The following is a 13663-nucleotide window of genomic DNA, read 5'->3' on the forward strand; positions in this document are numbered from 1 at the left end:
GTCTGTGCGCACCTCTTTCCCAGATTCAGAGACACACACACACTGCATGGGAAGATAAAGCTGCTCAACCTGGATGAGACAGATGTGGATATGGATTTTACACTTGCAAACTAATGGATGAAAATAGTGTAAGCCAACATGCTGACTTACTTATTCAGTAACTGGATCACACATGCAGAGGAAAAGTCACCTGCATCTGTGTTATTCAATGAGGAAAATACATTTATAGATGTCTGCTCTCAAACGCTTGGAGATCATCACATGGCAAGTAACAGAAGGCATAAGTATAAATACATCTGTAAGTCAAATTTCTTATTATTAAATACCAGAGTTGTAAAAGTACAACCAATTATGTTTAGTTTTGTTTGGCATGTGGTTAAAAGCACATTTTAACAATTGCATTTAACATTTTTACAATAAAACAAGGAACTTAGATTTGAGGAACACTACAAAGAATGAAAAAAAAATCTGCCTTCCCCTTTAAAAGGAACTGCAATGCGATCACCTTTTGTTTAAAATTCTTTACATCATTATTTTTAAGCAACTTTGTCCCTTTTTTTTAGATGTGAAGATGTCCACATTGCTCTTTGGAATTATTTTGGCGAATGCAATGGTAACGTTTGATTCTTAAATGATTGAACCCTGAATAATTTTCTAATGTACCAATACAATATTTGTTAACTAATTTACAAAGTTTATTGTTAATATTTATCTTGCTTTGGTGCTTCTATGCATGTTTTATAATAAAGATGGTGGGTGTATGTGAACATTCGGACATGGCAGAAAGAGGATTACTGAGTAAGTAAATGTTGTGCCCATTGATTTTAAATTATTTCGATTTTTGACCAGGCGAAAACATCCCAGCAAGCAATAGCCCTCATTTATTGTCTAGGTTAACTATAGACCTGTTATGGTCTGGCTATGAGTAACCCACTTTAGCCATAAACTTGAATTTGGTTCCATGTTGTTTTTGCCAAAATAACTTGTGAGATGTATGATAGTCCATCATGTAAGCAAAGTCAACAGTGATTACAAGGTATTTGCTTTCATTTATTTCTTTTATTTCATTTATTTTTGCACTGTTTGGACACTGATAGACCAAATTTTACCTTGTTTTAGCCTAGACGTCTGTGTTTGGACGGATGGATGTCTTTTACATGCATCTTTTTAATTGCTTGCTGGGATGTTTAATGTAAAATGTTGTAGCATTTTTAGTGTCATTTAAAAGATATAAGTGAAGTTTGTGCCAAATTGTGTCTTAGAAATATTACTTGGGTGTAGTACATATAACTGCAAAAGACAAAAAAATCTGCACACCATAAATAGGTATTTTTTATCTTTAGTAAATTCTCTATGGATCCTGTACTTTATGTGTTTGTTTAGTGCATGGATTCCCTTTGTCATTTATTTTGTTATTTAAAATAGCCAAAGCACAGAAAAGCAAAATCCTACCAACAACAAAACTCATAGTATTATTATTTACACACACTGTAAAAAACAATTTGTTGGTTCAACTTAAAAAAGCAAGAGACCTAGCTTAAAATCAAAAACGTTGGGTGAAAATTGTTGTTGTGTCAACTTATATTTTTAAGTTGAACCAACTTTTCTTAACAATGCACTGACAAAGGGAGAACATGCAAACTCCACACAAAAAGACCCCCTGACCCAGCCGAAGCTCAAATTTTAAACTACTTTCAGATTTGAATCACTTCATAAGTTGAATTGTTTAGAAGATACAATGTAATACTTTGCTAAACCAGGTTTGATAAAAGATTCTTGTTTCGAGATTTAGCCCCGCTGCAAATAAGTAAATTCGTTATTTTTTCACTTTCAAATGGTTTACTCCATGGTTTTATTTCTCACACAGTTCAAAGCGATGCATGTTAGGTGAATTGGAGATACCAAATTGGCTTGGGTGTGGATTAACCAGTTAACTTATTCACCATCAATATAGCCCGTTTTGCTCGTAATCATAGAAAATTCGTTTTAGTGCCATATAGCACCGGTGAAGCACTTGTGTACAACCACATAGTGCTGTGTAGAACCATATGTGGTGCTAAAGTGGTGCTATATGGCGCCCATATGGTTCTTCACAGCACTATGTGGTTCTATATGGCACTAAAAACGGTTATTCTATGAATATGAGCAAAGAACCACTTTTGGTGCTATATAGCACTGTTTGTTTTTTAGAGTGTAGATTCTATTAATAAAAAAAACGAAATGTCATTTCACTTCTCACACTATCTCTTGCAGATTCTACTGACCCAAACATTCTGCTCCATAAAAATTCAGTGTACCATCTTATAAATGTGTCTTGGAGTTTTGAACAAGCGCAACGTTACTGCGGTGGTCAGTCAAGTGAACTCACAACCTCAGGATTCAAAGAGGATGAGGACGGAGTCCAGCAGCTGCTCTTGAAATCCAAACTGAGGGGCCCTGTGTGGTTTCAAAGCAGTCAGAATCCAAAAGACCTGCAGGCCAAGAAAAGTAAGTATGGTTTTGTTGTATGATTAAATTCTGCTTTGAGAGGTGAACACAATGCAGCATCTTTGATAAATCAACATAATTTGATTAGTTAAATGAAGCATCCCTCCTCCAACACATCACCTCATTCTCTTACATATCCCAGTTAAAGAGGGGGAAGTGTTCTGGGTTCGGGCTATAATTCAGAGGTCGGAGCCTTCCCCTCGGAAAGCACAAATATGCTTTATCTCAATCCCTATCGATTACATATCATTCTGCATTTTTACTGTAACGTGTCTGTTCATAAAGCAACTGTTACACTGTAAAAATATTTCAGCTGCATTAAAGGGACAGACTTTTTGGTAACACTTTATTTTACGACCCGCAAAGTACCCCGTAATTAAACCGAATTGTTATGGACTTTTGTTATTAAAAGCAAGTAATATAGGCTACTAAAATAAAAGGGATATGCTGTTATATTTATTTGCCGATGTGGCTCGTAGACATTGACTGTATACAACATTCAGTAGTCAATATGAAAAATTCACAATAAAAAATAAATCAAACATAATTTCCCCATAGACATGACTAAGTCATACATACCACGTAATATTACAATAGGTACCCTGTTGTTATAAAATACTTAGAGTATAAATAATTTATAATTCTTCATATTCTTACCCCCCTATTACCCCAAACTTAAAATATTATTCCCTTATACCTACAGGTTACCTACCCTGTTGTTACAAATAGGTACGCTGTAAATTCGGTTTAATTACGCGGTACTTTGCGGGTCGTAAAATAAAGTGTTACCGACTTTTTTGAAAATATGCTCATTTCCAGCTCCCCTAGAGTTAAACATTTGATTTTTTACCATTTTGAAGTCCATCCAGCTTATCTCTGGGTCTGGCGGTACCACTTTTAGCATAGTTTAGCATATTCCATTGAATCTGATTAGACCATTAGCATCGCGCTAAAAAATAGCCATATCCATCTAGAAAATCGCAACATTTAATTTTCCTTCGGCCTTAGTACATGATGTAACTACATAAGAGTCAAGTTTTAAATAGGAAAAATATCGAAACTCTATGGGTTTTTTAGCGCAATGCTAATGGTGTAATCAGATTCAATGGATTGTGCTAAGCTATGTTAAAAGTGTCAGCACAAGACCCGGAGATCGGCTGAATGGATTCCAAAACGGTAAAAATCAAATGTTTAACTCTAGGGGAGCTGGAAAATGAGCATATTTTCAAATAAAGTGGAGTGTCCCTTTAATATTTAAAAAATATAATCAAACTGTCTTTACAAGTCATTTCAATGTACTTTTAAAAATTTTGTCTAAAGTCCAGTCTAAAGTAAAGTCCAGTTTCCCCCCCCTTTTTTTTTTTTATAAATAAAAACAGATGATATAAATAATGTCTCTTATTCCCTCACTAGGAAGGGTCCTCCCAGGTTTATCTTTCAAGGGAAAGGATAGTTTTGCTCGTGTGAACACCTCGTTCCCGTCTTTGTCAGACTTGAGCGTTTGTGTACGCGTTCAGTGGGACCCGGAGTACGAGAACGTCTCCACAGTCTTCTCATATGCAGCGCCTGTTTTAATCAATGAATTCCAGCTTCGAGGACAGATCCAGAATTCAGAAACACATAAGAAATATAAAAAACCTGCGGAAAAGGTACTGCTAGCGCTTCTCATTCAAGGACAACATCATCCTTACAAAGCCGAGCTGCCACTTGACAAAAACTGGCATCATGTTTGCGTCACATGGAGCAAGAATAATGATGAATCCTGGGCTATTTACGTGGATGGAAAACAGGGTGATTCAGGGAACAGGAAAGGAAAAGGGACAGGGACGGACAATCCTCGAAACATTCATGAAAATGGGATATTTATTGTGGGGCAAGACCAGGATTCCTTTGGTGGAACTTTCACAGAGCCGTTTATTGGAAACCTGACTGATCTAAATATCTGGGGTGAAGCTCTGGACTTAAAACAGGTGCAGGCGCTGGAGTCTTGCTCACAACTGACCAATCGCAAGGTGATCTTCAGTTGGGAGGATGGGAACCTTGTCAATCGGTCTGCTGACAATGTGTCTGCCACACTCAACTGTACAGGTTTACTGATTATCATTTTATCTTCACACATCCGAATATCAAACCTATCAAAAGTGGAATTTGCAAAGAACAGAAGCCTATTTTTTTTCCGAAGAACTTCACTTTTGCATTTTCTTTGTTACTTTTACCCAACTGTAAGTCATCGAAGTCCGTTCACACGTGGTACCCTAACAGAGTAACCACAGGTGTAGTTTATCATCAACATCCACTAAAGTATGACAACCAAGTGTCAATTTTTTGTCTTAATTTAGAAGCATATATTTACTGTATATTCATTAAAATCTATTTAAAAAACATTTGAACCCTACTTAAAAATCCAGCATAAGCTGGTAGCTGGTTTTAGCTGGTTTAAGGTGGTGGTAGCTGGTTTAAGATGGTCCTCCCAGTCTGGCAAAGCTAAGAAAAGTGACCAAAACACAGCTAGACCAGCTTAAAAAGTGACCAAAACACAGCTAGACCAGTTTGCTACACCAGCAATACCAGCTAAAACCAAGCTAGGAGACCAGCTAAACCAGATCACCAGCTTATGCTGGGCTTAGCTGGATTTTTCAGTAGGGAAGTAGTGCACTTGTACAGTACTATTTGGTTCATTATTTTAAACACTTGGTTTAATATTTTGTTATGTGTGACTTTAAGACTGTAGGATCTTTGAAACCCCGCGTACATTTTACGCCTAGGTCATGCATGTGCCGCCTACAGGAGAATGTAGTAGCCTAATTTGCAAAGGATATTAATTGCATTATTATTAGTGTACATTAAATTGTATTTAGTGCATGCATTCATTATTTGAATTGCTATTAAAGTTTCTGTTTGCTTGCAGTGTATGTAATGTTCCTGTGTTTTCACAGAGACCCAGAAGCCAGTCCAGATACCGAAAAACCAATGTAAAGTTTTTAGTGCTGGGCCTGATGGTCAAGATCGGTACACCACCACCCCCTGCACAAACACATATCCTTTCATATGCAAAATCAGTAAAGGTGTGTGTACTGTGTGTATGTGTGGCTTTATGATGTTTTGGTGGATTTATGTTGAGTCTAACAGCACTCTCTGGCCCACAGAATCCTACCTGAAGATGAAAGATATTAAAGAATCGCTGAAGTCCAACCCAAGCCCATTCATGAAACATCTCATGGAGTTTGGCATGGTAAACGCAGACACCACCACCAAAATTAACATTATGCATTTGGCAGATGCTTTTACAAAACAACTTACAGTTCATTCAAGCCAATGTGAAATCAAACTATTATCCTCCTAATCTCATAAATAAATTCACATTTTGCAGACCCTTTTATCCAAAGCAACGTACAGAGCATTCAATCTATACATTTCAGTCTTTACTGGCAGTGGCGGCCAGTGACTTCTTTTTTGAGGGCGCACGATGCAAAGCTCTTCAAAACGTACAGTATTTAACCTGTCATGTGTGTGGCTCATCATAACCCCATTCACACAGACCTTTGGTCCCAGAAAATACCCATAAAATTGGCAGACAAGCTTCTGTGTGTATGCAAAAACATCCTGTATATCGTCTGAGATTGTTGCCGGAAAGAGGACCTAGTAAGATACACGGAAAACCCTCTGTGTGAACAAGAAGCTGAAACAATGCCGTAATGGGTGTGTCATAGTGAGGACATCACAACAAAAGTTATGGTTCAGCTCTTTAAAACGAGAGATTTACATGCATATCAAAATTATTTTGACATGACGCATGATGCACATGGTTCACATGATGGCACAAACACATATTTTGAATTTGCGGCCCTCGGATGAGAAGTCACCGGTCACCACTCTTCTCTGGGATCGAACCTTTGTCCTTTGCACTGGTAATGCTATTCTCTATCATTTAAGCCACAGGAACATAACACAAATAATTAAAACAAAAATTTCAATGTCATCTTGTTTTTTTTATCTAACTTGTATTGTGTTTTGCTTCTGTCAGTCTGCAGATGATGTGTTCTCCGATGCTGTGGATGGACAGAGTTGGACTTCAGTTTCACATCTGTTAAACGTATCTGAGCAGGTGGTGTTGAAGGAACAGAAAAAGCTGGAAGGCAGAGACATTATTTCTTTGATGCATGTTCTGTCTCGGGCTGCTAACCTGCACAGTACAGACAACCAGAAGTACCATGATGCTGAAAGACTTGGACAGAGTTTCATCAATGTTGCAGATTCACTCATCAGCCAAGACAATGCCAGTACATGGGGCAGCATCAAAGGGGTGAATGACTATAACTACTATTAGAATTTTTTTAATACTTTTAATACTTTTTACTTATAGGGCTGACTCACAATGATTAAATAATCGTCTCATCAAAATTGTTTGACCTTATCGCGATGATTTCAGATCACCTTAATGATTGCACACCTCTTTATAAAACACAAGGGGGAGCTGCAGGCCTGTAGAAACAAGACAGTATCAGATGGCGCTCCTTAAAAGACAGTGTAATGAGATACATTGCAAAGCCATTCAATACAATGGAAAAACAGCATTTAAAGAAACGCTGCAAAACTTTGATAAGCTATATAAACTGCCAGGTAAAACATACATTTTCAAAACAGCAATTCCAAATTTAGGGAAGCGAAGGATGCTACTGCAGGATCTGTAAGAGATTTATTTTTTTCCAGCCACTACAGACATGTGGTCCAATACTAATATGACCTTAGTAGGATTGGCTACTATTAAAGGGCCTTTTTTGGTATAGTCAATTCATTTTGTTTGCATTTTATTTTCCGCTATTTTTCAGTAACAGTTTACTGTTTTTATTTCTTATGAAAAATTTTCAGTTTTGAAAGATATATTAATTAAATAAATACTTTTTCATATGTGTTATGTGTACACTGTAAAAATTAGCTGTAATTATCCAGCTGGTTGCCAGTAACTTACTGTAGAAGATAAAGACTGAAAATGTTTAGTGTTCATTTAACTTTGAACAAACTGTTGCCAGTAAATAACATAAATGTAAAATCTACAGTAAGTTACTGGCAGCTAGTTGCCAATCAGTAATACGGTCATTTCTACAGAATTGTTTTACAGTGTATTAGTATTAAAGGAATAGTCTACTCATTTTCAATATTAAAATATGTTATTACCTTAACTAAGAACTGTTGAATCATCCCTCTATCATCTGTGTGTGTGCACGTAAGCGCTGGAGCGCGCTGCGACGCTACGATAGCATTTAGCTTAGCCCCATTCATTCAATGGTACCATTTAGAGATAAAGTTAGAAGTGACCAAACACATCAACGTTTTTCCTATTTAAGACGAGTAGTTATACGAGCAAGTTTGGTGGTACAAAATAAAACATAGCGCTTTTCTAAGCGGATTTAAAAGAGGAACTATATTTTATGGCGTAATAGCACTTTTGGGAGTACTTCGACTTGGCGCAGTAACACCCTCCCTCTCCCATTATGAGAGGGAGAAGGGGAGCGGACTTTTCAGGCGAGTCGAAGTACTCCCAAAAGTGCTATTACGCCATAAAATATAGTTCCTCTTTTAAATCCGCTTAGAAAAGCGGTACGTTTTATTTTGTACCACCAAACTTGCTCGTATAACTACTCGTCTTAAATAGGAAAAACGTTGATGTGTTTGGTCACTTCTAACTTTATCTCTAAATGGCAGCATTGAATGAATGGGGCTAAGCTAAATGCTATCGTAGCGTCGCAGCGCGCTCCAGCGCTTACGTGCACACACACAGATGATAGAGGGATGATTCAACAGTTCTTAGTTAAGGTAATAACATATTTTAATATTGAAAATGAGTAGACTATTCCTTTAACTGGCAGGTAAACCATGCTAAATATTTAATTTAAATAATCACAACAATGTTTGAAAATTATTTCATGAACAAACAAAAAAATGCATGAGAATTAAATGTCAAAGCAATAAACAGACAATTAATCGTCAAAGTCCAAAATCAGGCAATTAATCGTCATAATCGTCTCAATTTATTAGTCAATTAACCGTCAGCCAAATTTTATAATCGTGACACCCCTAGTTACTTACTTCAATTGGTATCACCTAAAAAATAAGTATTATAAACTTAAAGTGAAAAATTTAAATTGATAAAACGTTTAAAAATGAACATCTACAATATCTCAAAATTTTCAACTTGTTTCAAAATGTAAGTTAAAATCACATTTTTAGGGGTTATCAATTGAAGTAATTTTTTTTAAGTTGATCCAACTTTTATTTTTTACAGTGTGTAAGTTTGGGACGGCACTATCTGTTTGTTTGTTTGTTTGTTTGGTTCACTTTAAAAAAATGCCAGGATGATCCAACCCATTGTTAAATTAATTACAATAAATTTCAAATTTCTTCACAAGTGAGGAGTTGCTTATTATAAAAATAAATTTGAAACAACTTAAGCTAATTTAATTTAATTTTTAGTTGAATAAGCTTAAAAAAATGAAGTGCAACAAGGAATTTTTTACAGTGTATGATTTCATATGAAGCGAATCATACAAAACCATATGTAAGAAAAATTTATTAATAAAGCCCTGCCCCTAAACACAACATTTCTGGGACAGGTAAACATAAGATTGTAAAATGTAAAATACATTTCTGCAAATGATCCATCTCATAAAATAGTTAGGAATTGCCATGTGATTTTATTGGACAAACCCAAACGTTGAGGTAAATTGATGTGTGTTTGTTGTTGTTTTTATTTATTTGTTTTTACCTTTAATAACACATGTGCTATACTCCAGGTAGTGAATGGGCCAATGGCTGTGATAAAGAATGTAGACCTTATGGTGTCTAACCTCAACTCTTTGCTGATGAACGACACAGACAGCGTGGAGATACAAAGCAACAATATTAGTGAGTTATATACAGTCATGCATACAAAGCAACAGATGCAAACCCAGGTCAGACACAAAGACTGTTGACATCATGTTTTCCAGAGCTGCAGATCCAACAGAAGATTATGTCTGATGGTTCTGGTGTTTCTGCATTTTGTGGGGCAGAAGTAGGAAATCGTGACTGCATCTCTGTCCCATCAAAAGAACTTATCAACAATGGTAGGGACATTCCAACCACATGTGATTCATTAAATACCTTTAAATACCTTTTGTAATTTGTTAACCTTTTGTTTCGTTTTTTTTTTTTTTTTGCAACAGTATAAAAACGTACCTGGTTGCCTAAAGATTTTGCGTTAATTCAACTTAAAAATGTTAGTTGACACAACTACTACTTAGTTTTACACAAATAATATAAGTAATATTTTTTTTACTTAAATTAACTCAAAATTTTAAAGCAACCAGGTAACTTACTTTTTTAAGCTGAACCAACAAATCTTTTTAAAAACTTTGGCTACTACTGTTTGTTTTTTCCATGCCATTATTATAAATTGAAACATAAATGTCCAAAAAGGGCACAGTGGAACTATACATGTTTTATATTTGTTATTCTTAGGCTTCAAAAAGGTGACTTTGTTGAATACGTGGTACAACTCTGTCAAATGTTTCTCAGAAACAGAGCAGAACAGTACTCTTCCTCCTAGCGCCAGTGATAGTTATTTGAGGTAAGCCATGGTCAGTTCAGTCTACAATATATGATGAATTTGTAAACCTTGTTCACTTTCATGTGACAAACACTGTATTATATATCAGAACAGTGTTGGGTTCATCAATCATCTCCAGTACAGTGTTAAAAGATGGAGAGAAATTCAGCATGCCAGTACAATACACACTACAACACCAGACGAGTGAGGTATTTCATGTTTGCACACTCTTAAAAAATAAACGATGCCTTAGAAGATGCCTTCTTGTATGACGTTTTGACTCAATGTTTATTTTGGGAACTAAAAATTATTGTCTAAAAATATATATTTAAATAGTTTATATTTTGTTATTTTTTATTTTCTCTAGAGCACTTCAAAGAGAACAGTACCTTTTTGCGTCTTTTGGGATTTGGGCTCAACGTGAGAGATTTGCACTTATTTTGCTTATTTTATTTAGTTGCTCATCTTTTTCCGTTCATGTTTTATGTCAATCTTGTTTCTCTGGTTTTACATCTCAGGTCTGAGGAGGGCAAGTGGTCAACAGATGGCTGTTATTTAATTTCCTCTCAGAATAACTTGACTTCCTGTTACTGTAACCACACGACAAACTTTGCCGTGCTGTTACAGATCTATAATGTTTCGGTAAGTGGGTTTCATTTGATTGATAAATGCGCTGAGAAAATGGTCAAAAATGTCACTGGAACAGTACCCTTTAAAAATTACATTTTAAATTCAATTTATTTAGAGAGCACTTTTAACAACTGTTTAATTGTTCCAAAGCAGCTTCACATTAATAGATGCAGGAGAAAACACAGAAAATTTATGAACAACATAAGCAGTAGAATACAGCGGCTAAGATTAAACCATACTAGCTAGCGTACTAATAATGTAACATATAGACAAGGGTGCTAAGTTGAGCCAATGTCAGCTGACTCCCCAGGGGTTAAAAAAACCTAGGAGAAAAGACCTCCCAACTTTTTTAGTCAGGAGGAAAAATGTCCTAGGAAGGAAAAAAAAACGTAAGAGAAAGCCAGACATAGCTGATTCTATAGAGGATATATAATATAATAAGTATGATTTTATACAATTTTATGGGAATTAAAACATTTAAAATAATATATATACACACAAATAGGTAGATTAGACGGGCAGCGGGTGGACGTGGGTCAGACATCGACTAGGCATCACGTTGAAGGAAGGCCAGTGGTCAGTGGTGTGATGACCTTTACAGCAGCAGGAACTGGGTCTGTTGGTCTCATTGTCCTCATTGTCTCATTGGATCGAGGAAGAGACAAGAAAAGAGAAACAAAAGGGGACATTTCGCATGTAATGCAAGTGTCTTACAGTATTGTGGTTAAATATCAAGACAGGCTAACTATTGCGGCATAAGTAAATTACCCAGACGAGTTATGTGAATGCTTTAAAAAAAGGTCCTACTATGTCATTTAGGTACAAATATGTATACATTTGGTACCAATATGTTCCTCTGAGGTACTAATATGAACTCTTCAGGTGCAAAAGTGTACATAGCTGTACATTTATTAGAACAAGATTGATGTATTTTTGCATGTAAAAAAAATTAACTTATCTAATAGAAGAACCTAACAGAGATTGACCACACAAAATAGAGAAATCACAAAGCTCAATTGCAGCCGCAGGAAATAATGCTCTTAAGTTAAAATGATGTTGTGTATCCACATCTGATTATAAATGCACTATAAAAATGATATCAAATCAACATATATTTTAAGTTACTTAAACTTAACAAATTAAGTTAAACAATTTCTTATGCCAACTTATCACAAGTCAAAACTTCAAAACTTTCCTTCAACTGTAAAAAGTTTTTTCAACTCAAAATTTCACTTTAGGTGAAAATTTTAAAGGGGGCATATGATATAGTATCATGAAAATCTGATTTTATCCATGTTTAAGAACTATAATTGGGTCCCAAGGCCTCTATCAATCTAGAAAATGTGAAAAAGAAAACCCAGTAACTTTAAGTAAGTTTTGGTAAACCATTCTCTGCAAGCATGTGAAAAAATAGGTCATTAAAATTTGGCTCCTCTTGTGATTTCAGAAGGGGATATTATTATAATAATACCACCCCTTATTCCGCGCTCTCCAACCACGGCCCTGCCATTTACTTCACACCTACAAATTGCCAATTTTAACATGTTATAATAAATTATATGTGGGTATTTTGAGCTATAACTTCACATATGTACTCCGTGGACACAAAAGATTTATTTTACATCTTAAAAAATATTGTGAAATGTCCCCTTTAAGTTGAAAAAAAAATTATATGTTACCAATTGAAGTAATTTTTTAAGTTGATTCAACTTTTCTCTTTGTACAGTGTATATGACTACACACACAGTAAAATGATATCAAATCAACACATATTTTCAATCATATATCAGTCATGTGACTCTAAACTCTTGAGCAGTAGCGTAGCTACAGTATATAGTGCATAATCTTTCATGTGTGTTGATCTTGTGGTGTTAGTATTGTCATCTAATTATAAGTATTACTGAAAATGAAGTGTATTATGTAAAACACTTTTAACATTTTAATTCTTCTTCCTCAATTTCATATATGAGTCACAATTCCACACTCTGATTCAGAAAATAGGTTTTAAAATGCATTGAATGACATACATTGACAATGATGTGATCTAAGCATTGAAACACTGTATGTGTGTGTTGTAGAGAGAACCTGAACATGAAATAAGCCTACAGATACTCAGTTTGATCGGCTCTGGCTTGTCTCTATGTGGACTCATCTTCACATTTATTCTCTTTGTTGCTGTTGGGTAAGGTTTTACACATATGTGATGTTTCCAAACTCACCATTTGAGTGTATTAACAAATCTATATATAGTTGTACATCTATGATTATACATATACAACACGTTGCTACAGAATAACATTGCTCTTAAACTCACATGCAACATATCACATACAGTATTTAGGGTATTGTTTGATTTCTTTATCTCTGTCTCCCTCTAGTGTTCCCAAGTCAGATCGTACCACTGTTCACAAAAACCTAATAGTGGCTCTGGCTGCATCTCAGTTTCTCCTAATATTCAGTGACTGGGCTTCTAAAAATAAGGTGAGAGTTTAATAATATCTGTGAATATTCTGTAATATATTTAAGGTTTTCACCCATCCTAGCACTGGTTCTGGAGTACTGGAAAAAATAAAAATGTTACTACTAAATGCTTCTTTCTGTTCCTTTTTAAAGTCTGTGTAAAGTCATTTCAGAAAATTTCTAAACACATTTTTTAAAATTTGTAGTTCTGGTCCTTCTGATTGGTTGAAACGCATTCTAAGCCGTGATAAAATGCCCCGGTAACCCGGTAGTGATATTACGCAATGCCCGAAAATAGTCCTCTTGGTTACTTTGGCCCTGTCCCAAATGCTTCATGTGGACTTTCAGTCTCGTGGCCTTAAATTGCGTGTGCTCGCTTAGTCTATGAATCCGTAGGTTGTCCCATTTGTCATTTTTACGCTTTGATGTGTGCTCATTAGCGCACCCTTTGCCCCCTTGATGCGGTCTTTGGCGAAGCACGCACTGCTGCAGGCTTCGTGC

General features: G+C 35.6%; 1 protein-coding gene across 1 annotated transcript in view; it reads left to right on the forward strand.

Annotated features, from left to right (window-relative positions):
- Positions 1–13663, forward strand: part of adgrd2 (adhesion G protein-coupled receptor D2) — a 20986-nt gene continuing 7323 nt past the window's right edge. The window contains exons 1-16 of the mRNA XM_065247569.1: positions 1–298; positions 564–613; positions 750–798; positions 2254–2487; positions 3901–4575; positions 5424–5552; positions 5634–5719; positions 6512–6790; positions 9279–9390; positions 9474–9590; positions 9985–10093; positions 10182–10281; positions 10440–10492; positions 10591–10714; positions 12781–12884; positions 13081–13183. Of these exons, the coding sequence (XP_065103641.1) occupies positions 139–298; positions 564–613; positions 750–798; positions 2254–2487; positions 3901–4575; positions 5424–5552; positions 5634–5719; positions 6512–6790; positions 9279–9390; positions 9474–9590; positions 9985–10093; positions 10182–10281; positions 10440–10492; positions 10591–10714; positions 12781–12884; positions 13081–13183 (2484 nt within the window). The 5' untranslated portion in view covers positions 1–138. The remainder of the gene's footprint in view (positions 299–563; positions 614–749; positions 799–2253; positions 2488–3900; positions 4576–5423; positions 5553–5633; positions 5720–6511; positions 6791–9278; positions 9391–9473; positions 9591–9984; positions 10094–10181; positions 10282–10439; positions 10493–10590; positions 10715–12780; positions 12885–13080; positions 13184–13663) is intronic.

The sequence above is a fragment of the Paramisgurnus dabryanus genome, chromosome 11, assembly GCF_030506205.2.
Source record: "Paramisgurnus dabryanus chromosome 11, PD_genome_1.1, whole genome shotgun sequence".
NCBI classification, from domain to species: domain Eukaryota; kingdom Metazoa; phylum Chordata; class Actinopteri; order Cypriniformes; family Cobitidae; genus Paramisgurnus; species Paramisgurnus dabryanus.